Source organism: Hyperoodon ampullatus (assembly GCF_949752795.1).
Source record: "Hyperoodon ampullatus genome assembly, chromosome: 7".
NCBI classification, from domain to species: Eukaryota; Metazoa; Chordata; class Mammalia; order Artiodactyla; family Ziphiidae; genus Hyperoodon; species Hyperoodon ampullatus.
In genome coordinates, this window is record NC_136920.1 from 76,318,994 (window position 1) to 76,332,897 (window position 13,904).

At 43.1% G+C, this 13,904-nt stretch overlaps 1 protein-coding gene across 1 annotated transcript; it reads left to right on the forward strand.

Annotated features, from left to right (window-relative positions):
• Nucleotides 1-10,891: 10,891 nt before the first annotated feature.
• Nucleotides 10,892-13,150, forward strand: LOC307055609 (spermatogenesis-associated protein 31A6-like; the record flags this gene model as incomplete). Its single annotated transcript, XM_079707823.1, is given in 2 exon segments — nucleotides 10,892-11,724; nucleotides 11,726-13,150. Coding segments are annotated over 2 exon segments (2,109 nt in total). The 3' UTR covers nucleotides 13,002-13,150.
• Between the last annotated feature and the right edge of the window lie 754 nt (nucleotides 13,151-13,904).

Consider the following 13,904-nt stretch of genomic DNA (forward strand, 5'->3'; position numbering starts at 1 on the left):
AGGAGATCCTGAAGATGTAGATAATAATTTAGAGAATTGGGAAAACATGGACATATGAATAAGAAAAAAAACCTTGCACAGTATATAAAAATCACTTGTATCCTTCGAGCTGGATGGATACTGGTAAGTTTGGGAGGAAATAAAGGTAAGAAGAGATAGAAGTTAAATAAGTTTATACTGATAGCCTCAGTTTTCTTTGACACAGATTTTTCAGAGACACATATATACACATACATAATTACCGTTTGAAAATTCTTTCATAGTTACATGTTTTATTCATCACATCTGAGAAAAGTCACTGATTTTCATTTTGTACAGCATTATCTTGTAAGGACAAGATACAGTGACAACTTCCATGCTTTTTGCATATCAGAGCTGACACTGAAAGTATCTGCATAATTGAATTTTCACTTCTTATTTGTAATAAGTTTATCCTTAGGAGGATACTTTCATAGTGTTTGATCACAGATGAGTTTGGGCATTGCTATCACTCAATAATGTTAAGCATCTGTCAGGTTCTCTCCTATACTATATATTAATTTTTTGTCCGTTAAGCAAATATTTATTGGCGGCCTGTGAGAATAAGATACACCTAGGTCCTCTTTCCTTGGTATATTCACAAAAGCCTCTGAAACTAAATTTCCAAGTCAGGCCATACTAAGGCCTGGCATAATAAGTTTTCATTGTTAACAGTTTTTTTGTGTTTGTGGGGGTTTTTTGTTTTTTTTTTTTTTGAAGCAAGGATAAGACACTGTCTTAACTCAGTAGTTGTCCATTCATTAATAAGACAAAGAAGACATTGATGAAGCATGGTATTTTGAATATCCTTTCCACAGAATAGGTAATGGGCCATCCTGAAACTCTGGTGAGATGCTTATCATTTTCAGATTTTGGAGTGGCTGAGAAAACCCTATTACACCTTGAATTATCACTAGAAACATGAATTCAGCCAAATAAAAACAGTGCCTCTGCCTACTGAGGTGGTCAATTTCCATCTCAACAAAAGTGACCATTTCTCCTTTAGATTAAAGTCAAGAAAATCCCCTCTGTCCAGGATGCAATAATGGGGTGCACGAAAGAGGAAAACTGAAGCTATTCCCTCTTTAAACCTGAACAGTGAATTCATTCTGATATCAAATATTTGTTATGATTCTGTTATGACCAGGTGCTTTATTGTTTAGAGATCAAGTTACTCTTCATCCTTGGTAAGTAAGAAAAATCCACGTTTTAGGACTCTGAATAGTAACTTTATATATATATATTATATATATATATTAAAAATAAATATGTATATTATATGTAATATATATTCCACCTATTCAACAAAATTGTAACTTTCATCATCTCTTACGAATGATGAACTGTATTCACTCTTTGGAAAGGGCTTATAGGGAATTAAAGTCTCCATATACTTTTTATATAAGACCGTGGAAACCAAATTCTCAACTGGGAGCAAACTTAGGTTTTGCTATGAAGGTTTATGCTTGCCTGGCCTTAGAGTTGTAGGCCAGGAACTCAAGTTTTTTTCCTCTTAGTTACTGTCATTGATGCCACCCTGAAAAAATTTGGAGGAAGTATTTTTGAAATAGCTTTGTCTCAGTAACCCTTTAAAAATGCTTCAGGGTATGGGGAACATAACTGTCAAAATGTTCAAGCAACTCTTGTTGATGTAAGTGTAATTGATCAGGAGCAATACAGGAAGGAGCTGGGTACAAAAGACAAAAGGCGTGAGGCTATTTCATGTATTGTTTTTGGCTTATTGTACAAAACAGAGAAAGTCTCATACACTCGCACAGCCAAGGTCCCCTACTGTTCTCTCCTTTTAGTAGAAATAAAAGAGAGCTCGTTTCTCAATAGCAGCATTCTATCCTTAAGTGGTTGATATTCTGATGGTCTCTGGAGCAGAGAATAATTCCGTGTCAGCTCTGACCTCTAGTCACCGGGTTCTCTGTAACTTAGTCTTTCATGGCCAAGGACTATAATCATTATTTCGATTTATATTTAGCATCTCAAAATTGAAAGGATTCCATGGACAACAAAACAGGAAGTGATTTCATGAAGTGTTTTAGTATGGATAAAACAATAGACTATAAAAATACAAATCATCAGTAAAGCTTTTTCTTTCCGGAGAACTATATTCAGAAATTAATGTAAGCCTCTAAGGTGCGCATGTGTGTTTTTTCACCCGTGATCATGTTTGTATGTGTGTGCATTCCACTGCTACAGGAGACATGCAAAATGATATCAGATTTGTACTGGTTTCTCCCAAGAACTGTGTGCTCGCAGGGTTCGTTCAGGAAGGTGAGTGCCCTACCACCACATCACAGTCATATCTCATCACCTTCGGCAGGCATAGTTTACACTTTAACCTCACATGCAGGCTCATTAAATTAGTATTACTCATCAGAACTTGCTTACTAATAAAACAAGCTGAATTAGCCACTGCAGAATCATATTTGGAAATTCAATGAAAATTTTACCTTTTTAATAAAGGCCCAGAAATATTATTTCAGAGCAGGTGGTACAGAAAACTGTGGTCAAATTTGACATTCATTAATCATTGAAGTGTGGAACGTGACAGGTGAAAATTGGTATTGATTTCTTTCCTCTAATATTTGGAAGAGTTCTAACAGGTAAATCAAATGAGATAACAAGACATATCAAGTCTCACTCATTTCTATGATCACATCCTCCCCACATATCACTCCTTTGCCTGCCATGTTTTGAATAATTCAATGCCCATAGTCTTTCCAGTCCAGTGTATTATAAGACACACTCAAGCTGGGTTTCAATCATATTAGACTGAAAGCTGAACATTTTATGAAGGATTATTTAAAACCAAATGCGTCTTGAGCCCAGCAGCCTTTGAAACCAAACAATCCTGGGAGTTCAGTTGGATTCAGAAAATTCAGTAATCCTATTTGATGTATGTTAACCGTATCAATATTAACAACCTTCCGCTGGATTTCAGCACTGATTTGAGAGCTGAGTTACTACTGGTCTTGTATTTTACCTAGTTGTGAAAGCACTGAGAGAGTTGTTCTTGGGTTGAACTTGACCTGCCTCTGGGAATGCTCTCTGTTCTATCCATCTTGAAAAGCTTTATTCAAGTACATTTCTCTGCCTTCCTTCTCTTCACTTGCACCCCTTGGGAAAACGAAAGATGCTCAAATATAGATGTGAACACTGCAGGTGCTCTGCTTGGCAATGGTGTCTTTCAGCTTCCCAATAAAAAATTATATTGCTGACCACCCATTTGACCGAAAAGTGACTCATTTTACTGACAGATATCTGGATTGAGATGCCAAAAGAAATAGGTCATTTCAAATTTCCTTTTTAAGTCATAGCTTTGTGTTGCAACACTACTTGTTCAAAACTTAGATCATGAAGGTTCCTTCCTATGACCTCCAAATAATTAAAATGTTGTTCAATAGGCTATATAAAAAGCAAGCAGAGGGGCTTCCCTGGTGGCACAGTGGTTGGGAGTCCGCCTGCCGATGCAGGGGACACGGGTTCATGCCCCGGTCCGGGAGGATCCCACATGCCACGGAGCGGCTGGGCCCGTGGGCCATGGCCGCTGGGCCTGCGCGTCCGGAGCCTGTGCTCCGCAACGGGAGAGGCCGCAGCAGTGAGAGGCACGCATACCGCAACAACAAAAATAAATAAATAAAATAAAATAAAGCAAGCAGAATATTCCTAATTATCAATCTTTGTCTTGAGTCATATAGTTCTTGTAATTTCAAGGAAGAGAAACTCAAATGTAAAGTGTTACAATAGCCAAGCATACCAGCACTATTATCTAACCATTCAGCAATTTTCTCTGCCAAGTCACTCTGAATCTTAGACTACTGAGGATGTCTTCTTATTTAATTTTTAAGGTTCTCCTCTTTTGAGTTAAAAAATGGTCCCAATTTTATAAGTAAAATTAAAGAAAAATACCAAATAGAACATCTGAGATGTTTCCATTAGGCATTATATATATATATACATAAATTTAATAGATATACATATATAAATGCACTGGGATACATCTCCATCTTCTGTGTCAGTCGGACATAGGTCCATTTTCTTAGGAATAGGGAACTCCTTTCACAATGGAAGTGAGGAAATTGGCAAATGTACACCATATAAGTACTTTTGGATGGTAGTGACCAAGTTCTCAAAACACACGCACGCACACACACACACACACACACACACTGAAGAATATCAGAACACTTAACATTTCAAAGACACAGGAAGAGAAATGCAAGTTTCCCCTAGAAAGCCTTTTGTTTTTTTGAAGTCAGAATTCTGAAAAGATGTTTTTATCAAGCCAGCTTTTTCTAACTTAACTGCATAAGCAATAAAAGAGTCCTATCTTAGTCATTTTTAGGGCAAGATTTTCTTTAAGTCCCAAGAAAGTAAGCACTTGTAAATGTAAATTTTGTATGTACATAAACCTGGCCAGGATATCCGTTGGAGGCTGGAAATCTGTTGTTGTTCCTTTTCTTTTTGTATTGAAAGCTAAGTTCCCCATTCTGAGTTCAATTTGTGAAGATCACTTTTATTTTGACAAACTCTATTAAAGTAGCCAATTCAAGGAAGACAGGTTAGTCTTCCACCTAATTACCCAGTCCAACTTTTACTCAGTGTCTTTCACCTGAGCAAAGTCTCCCCAGTCTTTCAACTGAGGATAAACAACGCAGTGTCTAAACTGAGCAAGATCTTCCCAGTGTATTGTAAGTGAGGCTAACCCACTTGAGCAAGTCTTCCCAGTGTTTTTCTACCGAGGTTAAGCTCTCAGTGTTTAAACTGAGTAAAAATCTTCCCAGTGTCTTTCACTGAGGAGGACCCAGGTACTTCTTCTTGAAACCAAGTTTCAAGGATAACCTACTGCTCAAGAGAAGAGTTTAACACCACTGAATAAAACTTAGGATCATCAACCAAAACTGGAGATCCAAGAACCAGGAGATACTCACCCAAATTCGTCTGGACTCTCTGAGAAAGCGGACAGGCCCAAGAAGCCTCTGCTGGTGCCAGGACTCTGGATCCTCATAGAGTTCAGGCAAAGAAGAAAAGTCTGCTCTGGGCCCCTTCATTGGTTGCCAAGACTGCTGACTGAAAAATATGCACAACCCAAAAAGAGAATTATGTTTTATTTGGCAGATTTTCTGAGGACTTAAGCCCAGAACACAGCCTGTCAGATCACTCTGAGGAACTGCTCAGAAGACCTAAGGGAGGAGTCAAGAAAAACCAGGTAGTCAGAACATCAAAAGATTACTATTAATTAAAGAAAACTAGACCTCTCAAGTTAAGGACTTTAGCACTTTTCTATGTATGAAAAGATGAAAGAATCTGGGCTCCGTGAAATCATTCCTTTGATATGCACCTTAACTCTAGAACCAGTACCCTGTTTTTCTCCATCCCGAATCCCCTCAAGGCGCACAGTTGAGGGTTCCTGCTTTGACGTCTGACTTGATGACTGCAACATCCTTTGTCTACTGATATGGCAGGGAACATTTTTCATCCACGGGTAAGAAATTGAGGAGAAAATTAACATAATTCAAGATATAAAACCATTACAATACTAAAAATTCCCAAATGTCAAACAAACATAAGTACCCTTGACCTGTAAAATGGAAGATGCCAAAGAAGGGAAAAAAAGAAACAATAAGAAAATGTAGAAAATAAAGCATAAAATAAGATGGCAGAAATCAATAACAGTAGAACAATAATTAAATAAATCAAGGTAAATGTTATCATAAGATTTTTAAATTTCAAAAAAAACCCCATCAAACAAAACATATTGAAAATAAAGTAATAGAGAAAATTTAGAGAGCAAATATGAATGCAAAGAAGACCTGTTAGGTAGTTAGTCAGACATTAGCAGCAAGGAGGTGACAGTGGTGAGAAAGACAAGAAGAAGAAATTGAGTCACACCCAGCCATCTGGGGACTCTCCCTTGACTCCACCCAGAACGGGAGAAACTATGGTCGGGTGGTGGGCAGCTTATCCTGATAAAGAGAGGCACAGTAACACAAGGCGACTTCTCCAGGCTGTGCATGCCCAGACCAGACAGGCGTATGACCTATAGTAAATCCAGACTCATTAGACCATAATTACAATAAATTACATGCGGTTTTGCCCCTCCCCCCACCCAGTAGGCATTTCTTGGGGATTCAAGGATGAGAGCATGCGCAGCAGAAAACTTGTTCCATAGCTCAGGACTGTCAATCAAATAATGATCCTTGTCACCCACCCCCACCTCTCTGCAAAATGCTCCTTAAACGCGCCCGTAAGCCTTTATAGGAATGCTGCTTTCAATTTGCAGAAACAGTACACCCATCCCCCCCCACCCCGAGAGTGTACCTTTGCTTCCATATACTTTGCTTTGGGCTTGCTTCACTTCGCTGAAATAGCCTGTTCTCAGAAACAGCCTGCTCTTTCTCTCTCCTTCTCTCTCTCCCTCTCTGAGAGTGTACCTATGCTTAACTAAACTTTGCTTTCTGCTTAAGCTTAACATGGGAGTTTGCGATCCTTTGCTTACTATCATGGAACCAAGATAGCCGGTCCAGGCCTTCCACTGACCTCCTCGGTTGAAGCTATTTTGTTACAAAGCATGTCCACATGGTGACAGACCTAAGTCTAAATTTTGATAAAAGGTTGAATTAAGGTGAGACTATCATATGGGAGGAAAAGACTGTAGGAAAAATAGTAGATGTAGGAGATATGTTTGTGAAAGTGCACACTCATGGCAATATAGCCAAATAAACTCACATGCCCACATTCCCACTAAAACTGTATAAAATTATGACCAAGAAGCAGAGAATACACATTATTTTAAAGCCCTCATGGGGCATTAAGACATATTTACCATGTGAATCCTTCAGTGAATCTTGTGTTACTGCTAAGGGATAGGAAGTGGTGTCATAAGGGAATTTTGTGTAAGACTCAAAGCTCCCTTTCTCTATGGTTCAGGCTGGACTTGAAGCTTCAGGGGCCTGGGAGGATGGGGCAGGAAAGGCAAGGCGCACTCAGAAAAGAGAATACATACATAACACACTAGGGATATCTGAAGAGGCTGCTCAAGACCTGGCTCAGCCCCAAGGGTTTGACCCCTAGTCCTACTCTTCACCCTACAGCCCTTTGGGGTCAGGACCTTGGCTCACCCTAACCCATTCCTAGCTTCCGGGTATAGAATGAGTGCACATGTCTGAATGTTAATGTTCTCTCAAAATTGACATGTTGAAATCCTACCTCTTAAAGATAGGAGGCGGGGCCATGCAAAAGTGCTTATGAGCTTTCATGAATGGGATTAGTGCCTTATAAAAGAGACTCCAGAGATATCTCTAGCCTCCTCCCATCATATGAGGATACAGAGAGAAGGCTCCAGCTGTGAACCAAGAAGAGAGCTCTCACTATGAGGTGGCCATACTGGTGACTTGATCTTGGGCTTCCCAGCCTCCAGAACTGTGATAATAAATGTCTGTTGTCTTTCATCTACCCAGTCTATGGTATATTGTTATAGCAGCCCTAATGGATTAAGACCACATACTTCAAAATTTATCTGGAGAGTGGGGACTGTCTTATCGTTGCAAACTAAGAAGTTGGGTTGAGACAACATAGGAAAGATTTTTTTTACGTAGAAAATTATGGATTATTGGACTTGAAAGTACTAGATTGGTTAAGGAAAATGAGTACGTGTGTGTGTGCGTGTTTGCAGTGTGTCCCAAAAGTTTTTGTGCAGTTTAAAGATTTACTAACTCCAGAATTATAAACACTACAAACTTACAAAAATATCATTTGAAGGTTTAACTGTTACCAGATGCAAGTCTGTGTGCCTGATGCACAGTGAGGCTAAATACTGAAACATCAGAGTTTGGAGCAGAGAAAGGTTTACACAGTGCCATGCAAGAAGACACGTGGCTCATGCCCAGGAAAAACCCCAAACTCCCTGAAGGCTTTCAGCAAAGCCGTTTTAAAGGTAAGGTGAGGGAGGGGCATGGCTAATTGTTGCAAATATCTTGGTGTTGGATCCTTTGTTCTAGCAGCTGGCCAGATGGGTCAGATCCTGGTCAGGTCATGTGTTCCTGTAAACCTCCAACAAAACAATTATTATTCTCTGTTCTGCAACTTTTTCTCTCCATGAATGGGCTCTTAAAAGTCAGAGCCTTAGAAATAGGCTATCCTGTATATTTCAGGCTCTAGGCAACATTGTTTTACAAAAAGTGCAGAGCCAGCCTGGGTCACAGGGATGGACAGAGTTAGCTCAGGCAACAAAGCATAAAGATTAAAGTAAAAAAGATCTGATGTGGAGTCAGATTTGTTCTTCCCTATTACATAACTATTTATAATTCTTTCATACTTATGAATTTTGAAAAATAAATTATTTTAATTTTTGTGTGTAGTTCCCTCTGATAGAAAATGAGGCAAAACATACACTATTCAAAATTCACCAAACTAAAATTCAAGTTCTATCCCTGGGTTTACACAAGACACAAACATGATGTGGGAAAGTTGGAGCTGAGGACAAAGGAAATCCTGAGTAAAAATGTCTGTGAAACAGCCAGTCTTCCAGGGTCAGCTTAAGATGTTCAAGAGTTATCAAGTTGGTGGGCCTCAAGTAAAGGTCTCTAATGGATGAAGGAACCAGGTTCCAGATGGAATGAACGGAAAATTGGCTAAGGTCTCTCTGACAGGATGAGAGTAGTTGGAAGGAGGGATCTGGAAGCCCCAGGAGGGTGCAGGTGTCTGTGGGTCTGGATGGGAAGGAGGGGCAGTGATTCAGCCTCTTTCTCTTATTGCCCCTCCCCCACACTCAGGAGCCCTTTGTGACAAGGCCACAGCTCTGTGATGCAGGCCTGGGGTTCTGCCATCAAGTGAACTCCCAGTGCTCGGTTGCCTGAGGGCAGCAATGCAGTTCAGAAGATGGAGAATCTCTTTTCTTTGAAAAACATTGGTGCTATCTGGCTGAGATCCAGCCCAACTTCCTGGGTGATTGATATCATCCTTGGGATCCTGTGTGGACTGGGGCTCTTCCTAATGTTACTCCCCTGCTTCCGGAGTAATCCATTCTTAGCACCACCTAGGAAACATAGAAACATCAGGAAGGTACGAAACCTTTGGCTTAATCCCAGCAGAGATTATCTCTTTTTTTCTTATTCTTATTTCCACTTTTCTAAACCACCTAGAGAGACTCCTGAGATGGGAACTCTCAGAAAAGTATAGAACATCATCCTTCTAGGGAAAAGCCAGGCCAGAGAGGGGTTAGAGTGGGCATGAGGATTTCTAGCCTAAGATCGTAGACCAGGAGTTCAGGTATGGTAGAGGGCTCCAGGGCAAGTCCCCAGTGCAGTGACTAATGGTTAAGGACTGGATTACTAAGAGTTCAATCTCTGCAGGAAGGCTGACCCCTGAGCCCTGGTTCACCAGCCACCTTCCCACAGCGGGTGTCTCAAGTGAGACCTTCCTCTGTGTTGGGGCTGATCTAAGGGCAATGCTGAGCCCCTGAGAGCCTGAGAGAAGAGGCTGGAGTGGAGGTCTGGCCTTGGGAAGCAGAATCCTATCTGACAAAGCTCACGTGGGCATTTAGGTCTGAGAATGTGTGTGTTTCTTGATCAGAGGAACAGTGACAGAAGAAATCTATGGTGATTAAAACTTAAAAAATCCTTCTTGGGCTTCCCTGGTGGTGCAGTGCTTGAGAGTCTGCCTGCCAATGCAGGGGACGCGGGTTCGTGCCCCGGTCCGGGAGGATCCCACATGCCGCGGCGCGGCTGGGCCCATGAGCCATGGCCGCTGGGCCTGTGCGTCCGGAGCCTGTGCTCCGCAACGGGAGAGGCCACAACAGTGAGAGGCCCGCGTACCGCAAAAAAAAAAAAAAAAAAAAAAAAAAATCCTTCTTTGCACTCTTCAAAGAAGAAAAACTGAAAATATTTTTATCCACTTTAAAAATAAGTAAAAGGGGAAAAAACCCCACAGAGTTTTAGTTAAATGTAGAAAGTCATGTTGTTCATGAACACAGCTTGCCTAGATAGATGACAGTGAGAGTTGGGTGTTAGCCCCTCATTTTTTCTTCTCTCTCAGCATCAAGTAGAGCTGAAGGGGAGGAGCAGGAGTAGGAAGAAAAGTGGATCTTTGAAAGGTCAGCCTTTGCCGTTCAGCCCTGCGCGCCCCCGAGAGTTAGCTTCCATCTCTCCTAATCCTGAGGGCCCAGCTTCACGGTCTCTGAGGATGCCAGTGGCAGAGCTTATTCTTCAGGAAACAGAGCCTTGGGAAGGCTCGTTGGAAGGAGATCAGAGCCCAGATACTTCCCAGAAATTTGTGCTTAGAATGAAGCCATGAGGACCTAGAAATGGGGTGTGTGGACTGTGGTGGACCATTGGTGCCTGGGTTGGGAAGTGGGACCTCCAAGTCCAACTGTGGACAAGTTGTTTAACTTTGCTCAGATTCCTCTGTGTGATGACCACTGACCTTTCTCCCCTACACGGCAGTTGTAAGGGCTACAGGGGTTAATTAACGTGGAGGCACTTTGCAAAGGACAAACCCTTTTCAAGTGAGACTTACCATCACGGTCAGGGACATGTGGCCTTGGACACTGATATTTGGGCTCCAGAGTCTAATCCTCCAAAGATTTCCCTTAAAGGGCCATTGCACTCAGCCTCCTGAAAGACTCTTAGGCCTCTGCCTTCACCACCATGACCCAGTCTCCTGATTTCCAGCTTGCAGAGATTGCCTGGAAGAACTGGAGGGGACTCACAACCTGGTTTCACTTCTGCAAAGGTAAAGAATCTTTCCCCTTCTCTCCTGGGTCGTCCTTCCTCCCAGAGCCTATAATGTAACCCCAGCCCTGGGAGGGGGAGCCATGGGAGGGCGTGGCTAAAGCCCTAGGGTGAGGGAGAGCAGGAGCATTATGAAGTCAGTGTGGGGGCAGAGGAGGGTTCTTGGGCTGCAGGTGCCCACCCCTGCCTGTCCTGTCCAGCCATCCTGGCCCCATCTGCTCTCCTACAGCTGCCTGGGGAGGCTTCCTGGCAAGGGCAACTTTCATCAGCTCTCATGTCAAGACCCTCCTGGTGAGATGTGTAAAGCAGTGCCTGCTGGAGCCTGTGGAAGATACTGCTTGAAGGGTTGGGAACCCTGCATGAACACCTCCTGTAGGGCTTCCTTCCTTGATCCAGACACTCGAGAGCTGCTGGAAGCACATATTAGAAGGTTTTGGGTAAAGCACAGGTGGACCCTCCCCCTCAAGGTCCTCAAGCCCATAAATCTCCTGAAGCTGAAAAAGCTCCAACCTTCCACCGTTCTGCAGTTTGCCTCTTCCCCTTCAGCCACCTGTGTGTCTGGGTCCCACTCAACAGTCAAGTGTGCTGAGTTCCTGGAGAAACCTCCTCAGGTTCATTCAGGAGAGGAGGTGATAACAGAAGAGTCAGTTCCTACCCTGAAGAGGCCTCTCCTTGTCCCCTCAACTGTGTGTAAGGAAATCCAGAGTGCCCTGGGAGCGATTCCATCTGCTGACTACCATGGGCCCTCAAAGGCTTCTCTGACTGGACAGGAGGGCAGGCCACCTTCTCAGTCCCTCACACTCAGCCTTGTGGGCAGAACCTGGAAGAGTGAGACTGGGGAATGGGTCAAGAGGGACAGCCTAGAGCCAGGTCCAAGTTCAGCAATGGTCAGGAATGAGCCAACAGAGGAGAGTGGTGGTCAGGCCTCAGGAGACCCCTGCCATAGGGTAACAGTGATGGAGGTGATCCCAATCTTTGAGAGGTGAAGAGGCCAGGGAGGCTGTGGAGGCCAAGGAGTCTCCTGCTCTTCAACCACAGTCTAGTGTTATCTTGGAAACCAAAGTGTTGACAAAATCCCAAACCACAAATGTACATATGAGGAGCTTAGATGTGCCAGGGGCCAGTAAAAGTTTCCTACTACCTAGAATGTCTGTTTTCCAACATCCAGGTGAGCCATGCCTTAACATGGGGGTTGCTAGTGAGTTTAACTCCAAAGTAAAGGTACAGTCAGACAACCAGATTCAGGACTTTCCCAAACACATGTTCCTTGCTGCAGACAACTTGGCTTCTCAGGTGCCTCAGTGCCATCCCCAGAGAGTCCCCACCAGAGACAGGTTAGCTTCCCAGGAGCCAAGTGGCCTTATGGAAGCCCAAAGGAGCAACCTAGGGCAGCAGGAGCCCAAAACTTCAAAACTCCAAGACTCATGGAAGAGCCAGAGCAAGATGATTGCCCCTACTTACAAAAGAGAGGACTGTAGGAGGCATAAACCAGGAGAGCATGAAGAAAGGTTTAAAGAATTAGGGACCTCTCAAGCTGGACGTATGAGCCGCCCTGCCCAGGTCAGGGGAATAACAGACTCTATTGGGAGCAGATGTCTCCAGCACATGCCAGAGAAGAAACATAGCCCCCCAGAAAGCCTCTTCAGAAAAAGGATGAGGCTATTTTTAAAGTGGATTTTCCCCAATAAAAAAGTCAATGGTCGAGATGCTCTGCAAAAATTCAAGCCCATATCAGCCACTGCCCAGAGTCACGGATCAGTCAAAAGCAGATCAATCTTGAAGAGTGAGACTGCTGAGGGTCAGGCACGCATGGCAGCTGTTGGACAGATCCTAGAAGAAAAAAGAGCAATTCACCATGGACTTCATGCCACAAAGTTAAATGAACACAAACTGGAATTCCAAGTCCCAGTATGTGGGTGTTTCTGCTGCCATAGGCTTACCTCCTACCCAGAGCAAGGGAGAATGATGGGTTATACAGCCTGCAGTCATAAAGCCACCTCCAAGGGCCAGAGTTGTTCTATCAGGGAAAGGAAAGTCAGACACCAACATAGTTTGAAAAGTGTAAGGTTCGAAGATGAGCAGCTGGGCCTAAGGTGCCTCCCATCCTCGCCCCCCAAGAAGAGTTTGTTTCCAGTTAGTACCTGCCAGTATGGGCCAAGGATTCCAGGTGCCCCAGCCCGCCATCAACACTGTCCAAGGCATTGTCATCTTTGGGGAGGTGTCTTGCCTGGTCGACAGTAAAATCCTTCTTTAGTCTTCCCTTTAGTAGGGAAACATGTCTCCAAGTAAAAATTCAGTCCATGTAGAGAAAATGATTTTCTCATTAGCACATCCAAGATATTTAATGTTCCCCAATACATATATATATATATTTTTTTTTTCTAATAAAAGCATAGTGTAATGGCTGCTGTCTGTGCTATGCACTTTGTCTTCTAGAAGGGAGGGGCATGGAGGGAGGTTGACAGTAGCATCACAAGCTTGCTCCTTGTCTCGTGTCCCTTCATTGCACCTTATAATACTGTCATTACACAAACCAAAATTACTCTAACAATGAGATGGGAAAAACCTATGAAACCCACACCCAAGGATCTGGTTCAGTCTTTCTCCTTCTTCCATGCTACTTTGAACTTTATGCAACTGTAGTGGATAGGTTTACACGATAGGGCTGGACATTCCAATTCAGGCTCCAGGAAGTGTCAGAGCTAAGTGGATGGAAGTTTGGGGGGAATAGAGTATGGGCTCGTGAGTTCAGAAACAGGAGAAATCTTGCCCCTGGATCTCTTGGTAGGGAATATACAACATCTGCTCTTAAGAGTTCCTTCTCTCTCTGATGAAGGTTGGGATTGAGATATGCCCTATGAACCCCTTTTAGCTTAGCCATAAGAAAATGTACAGCATCACCCTCCCCACCTCTGTTTTTCCTACACTTTAGAGCAGCAGCAAGGATGGCATTTCCAGCTCTGTGTGTGTAGGTGGGGGGAGTATCAGGGAGGCTGCTGAGGGCTGTGTTGAGTCCAGTCCCATATAAATGAATGGCTGCGTTCATGGGTCACCTACCTTCCACTCTATGTTAACCCCAGAGAAGGAGTTTTGGATGAATGGAATAGGGGTGTGATTGTGGGTAGTAACTATCTGATGGTCAAA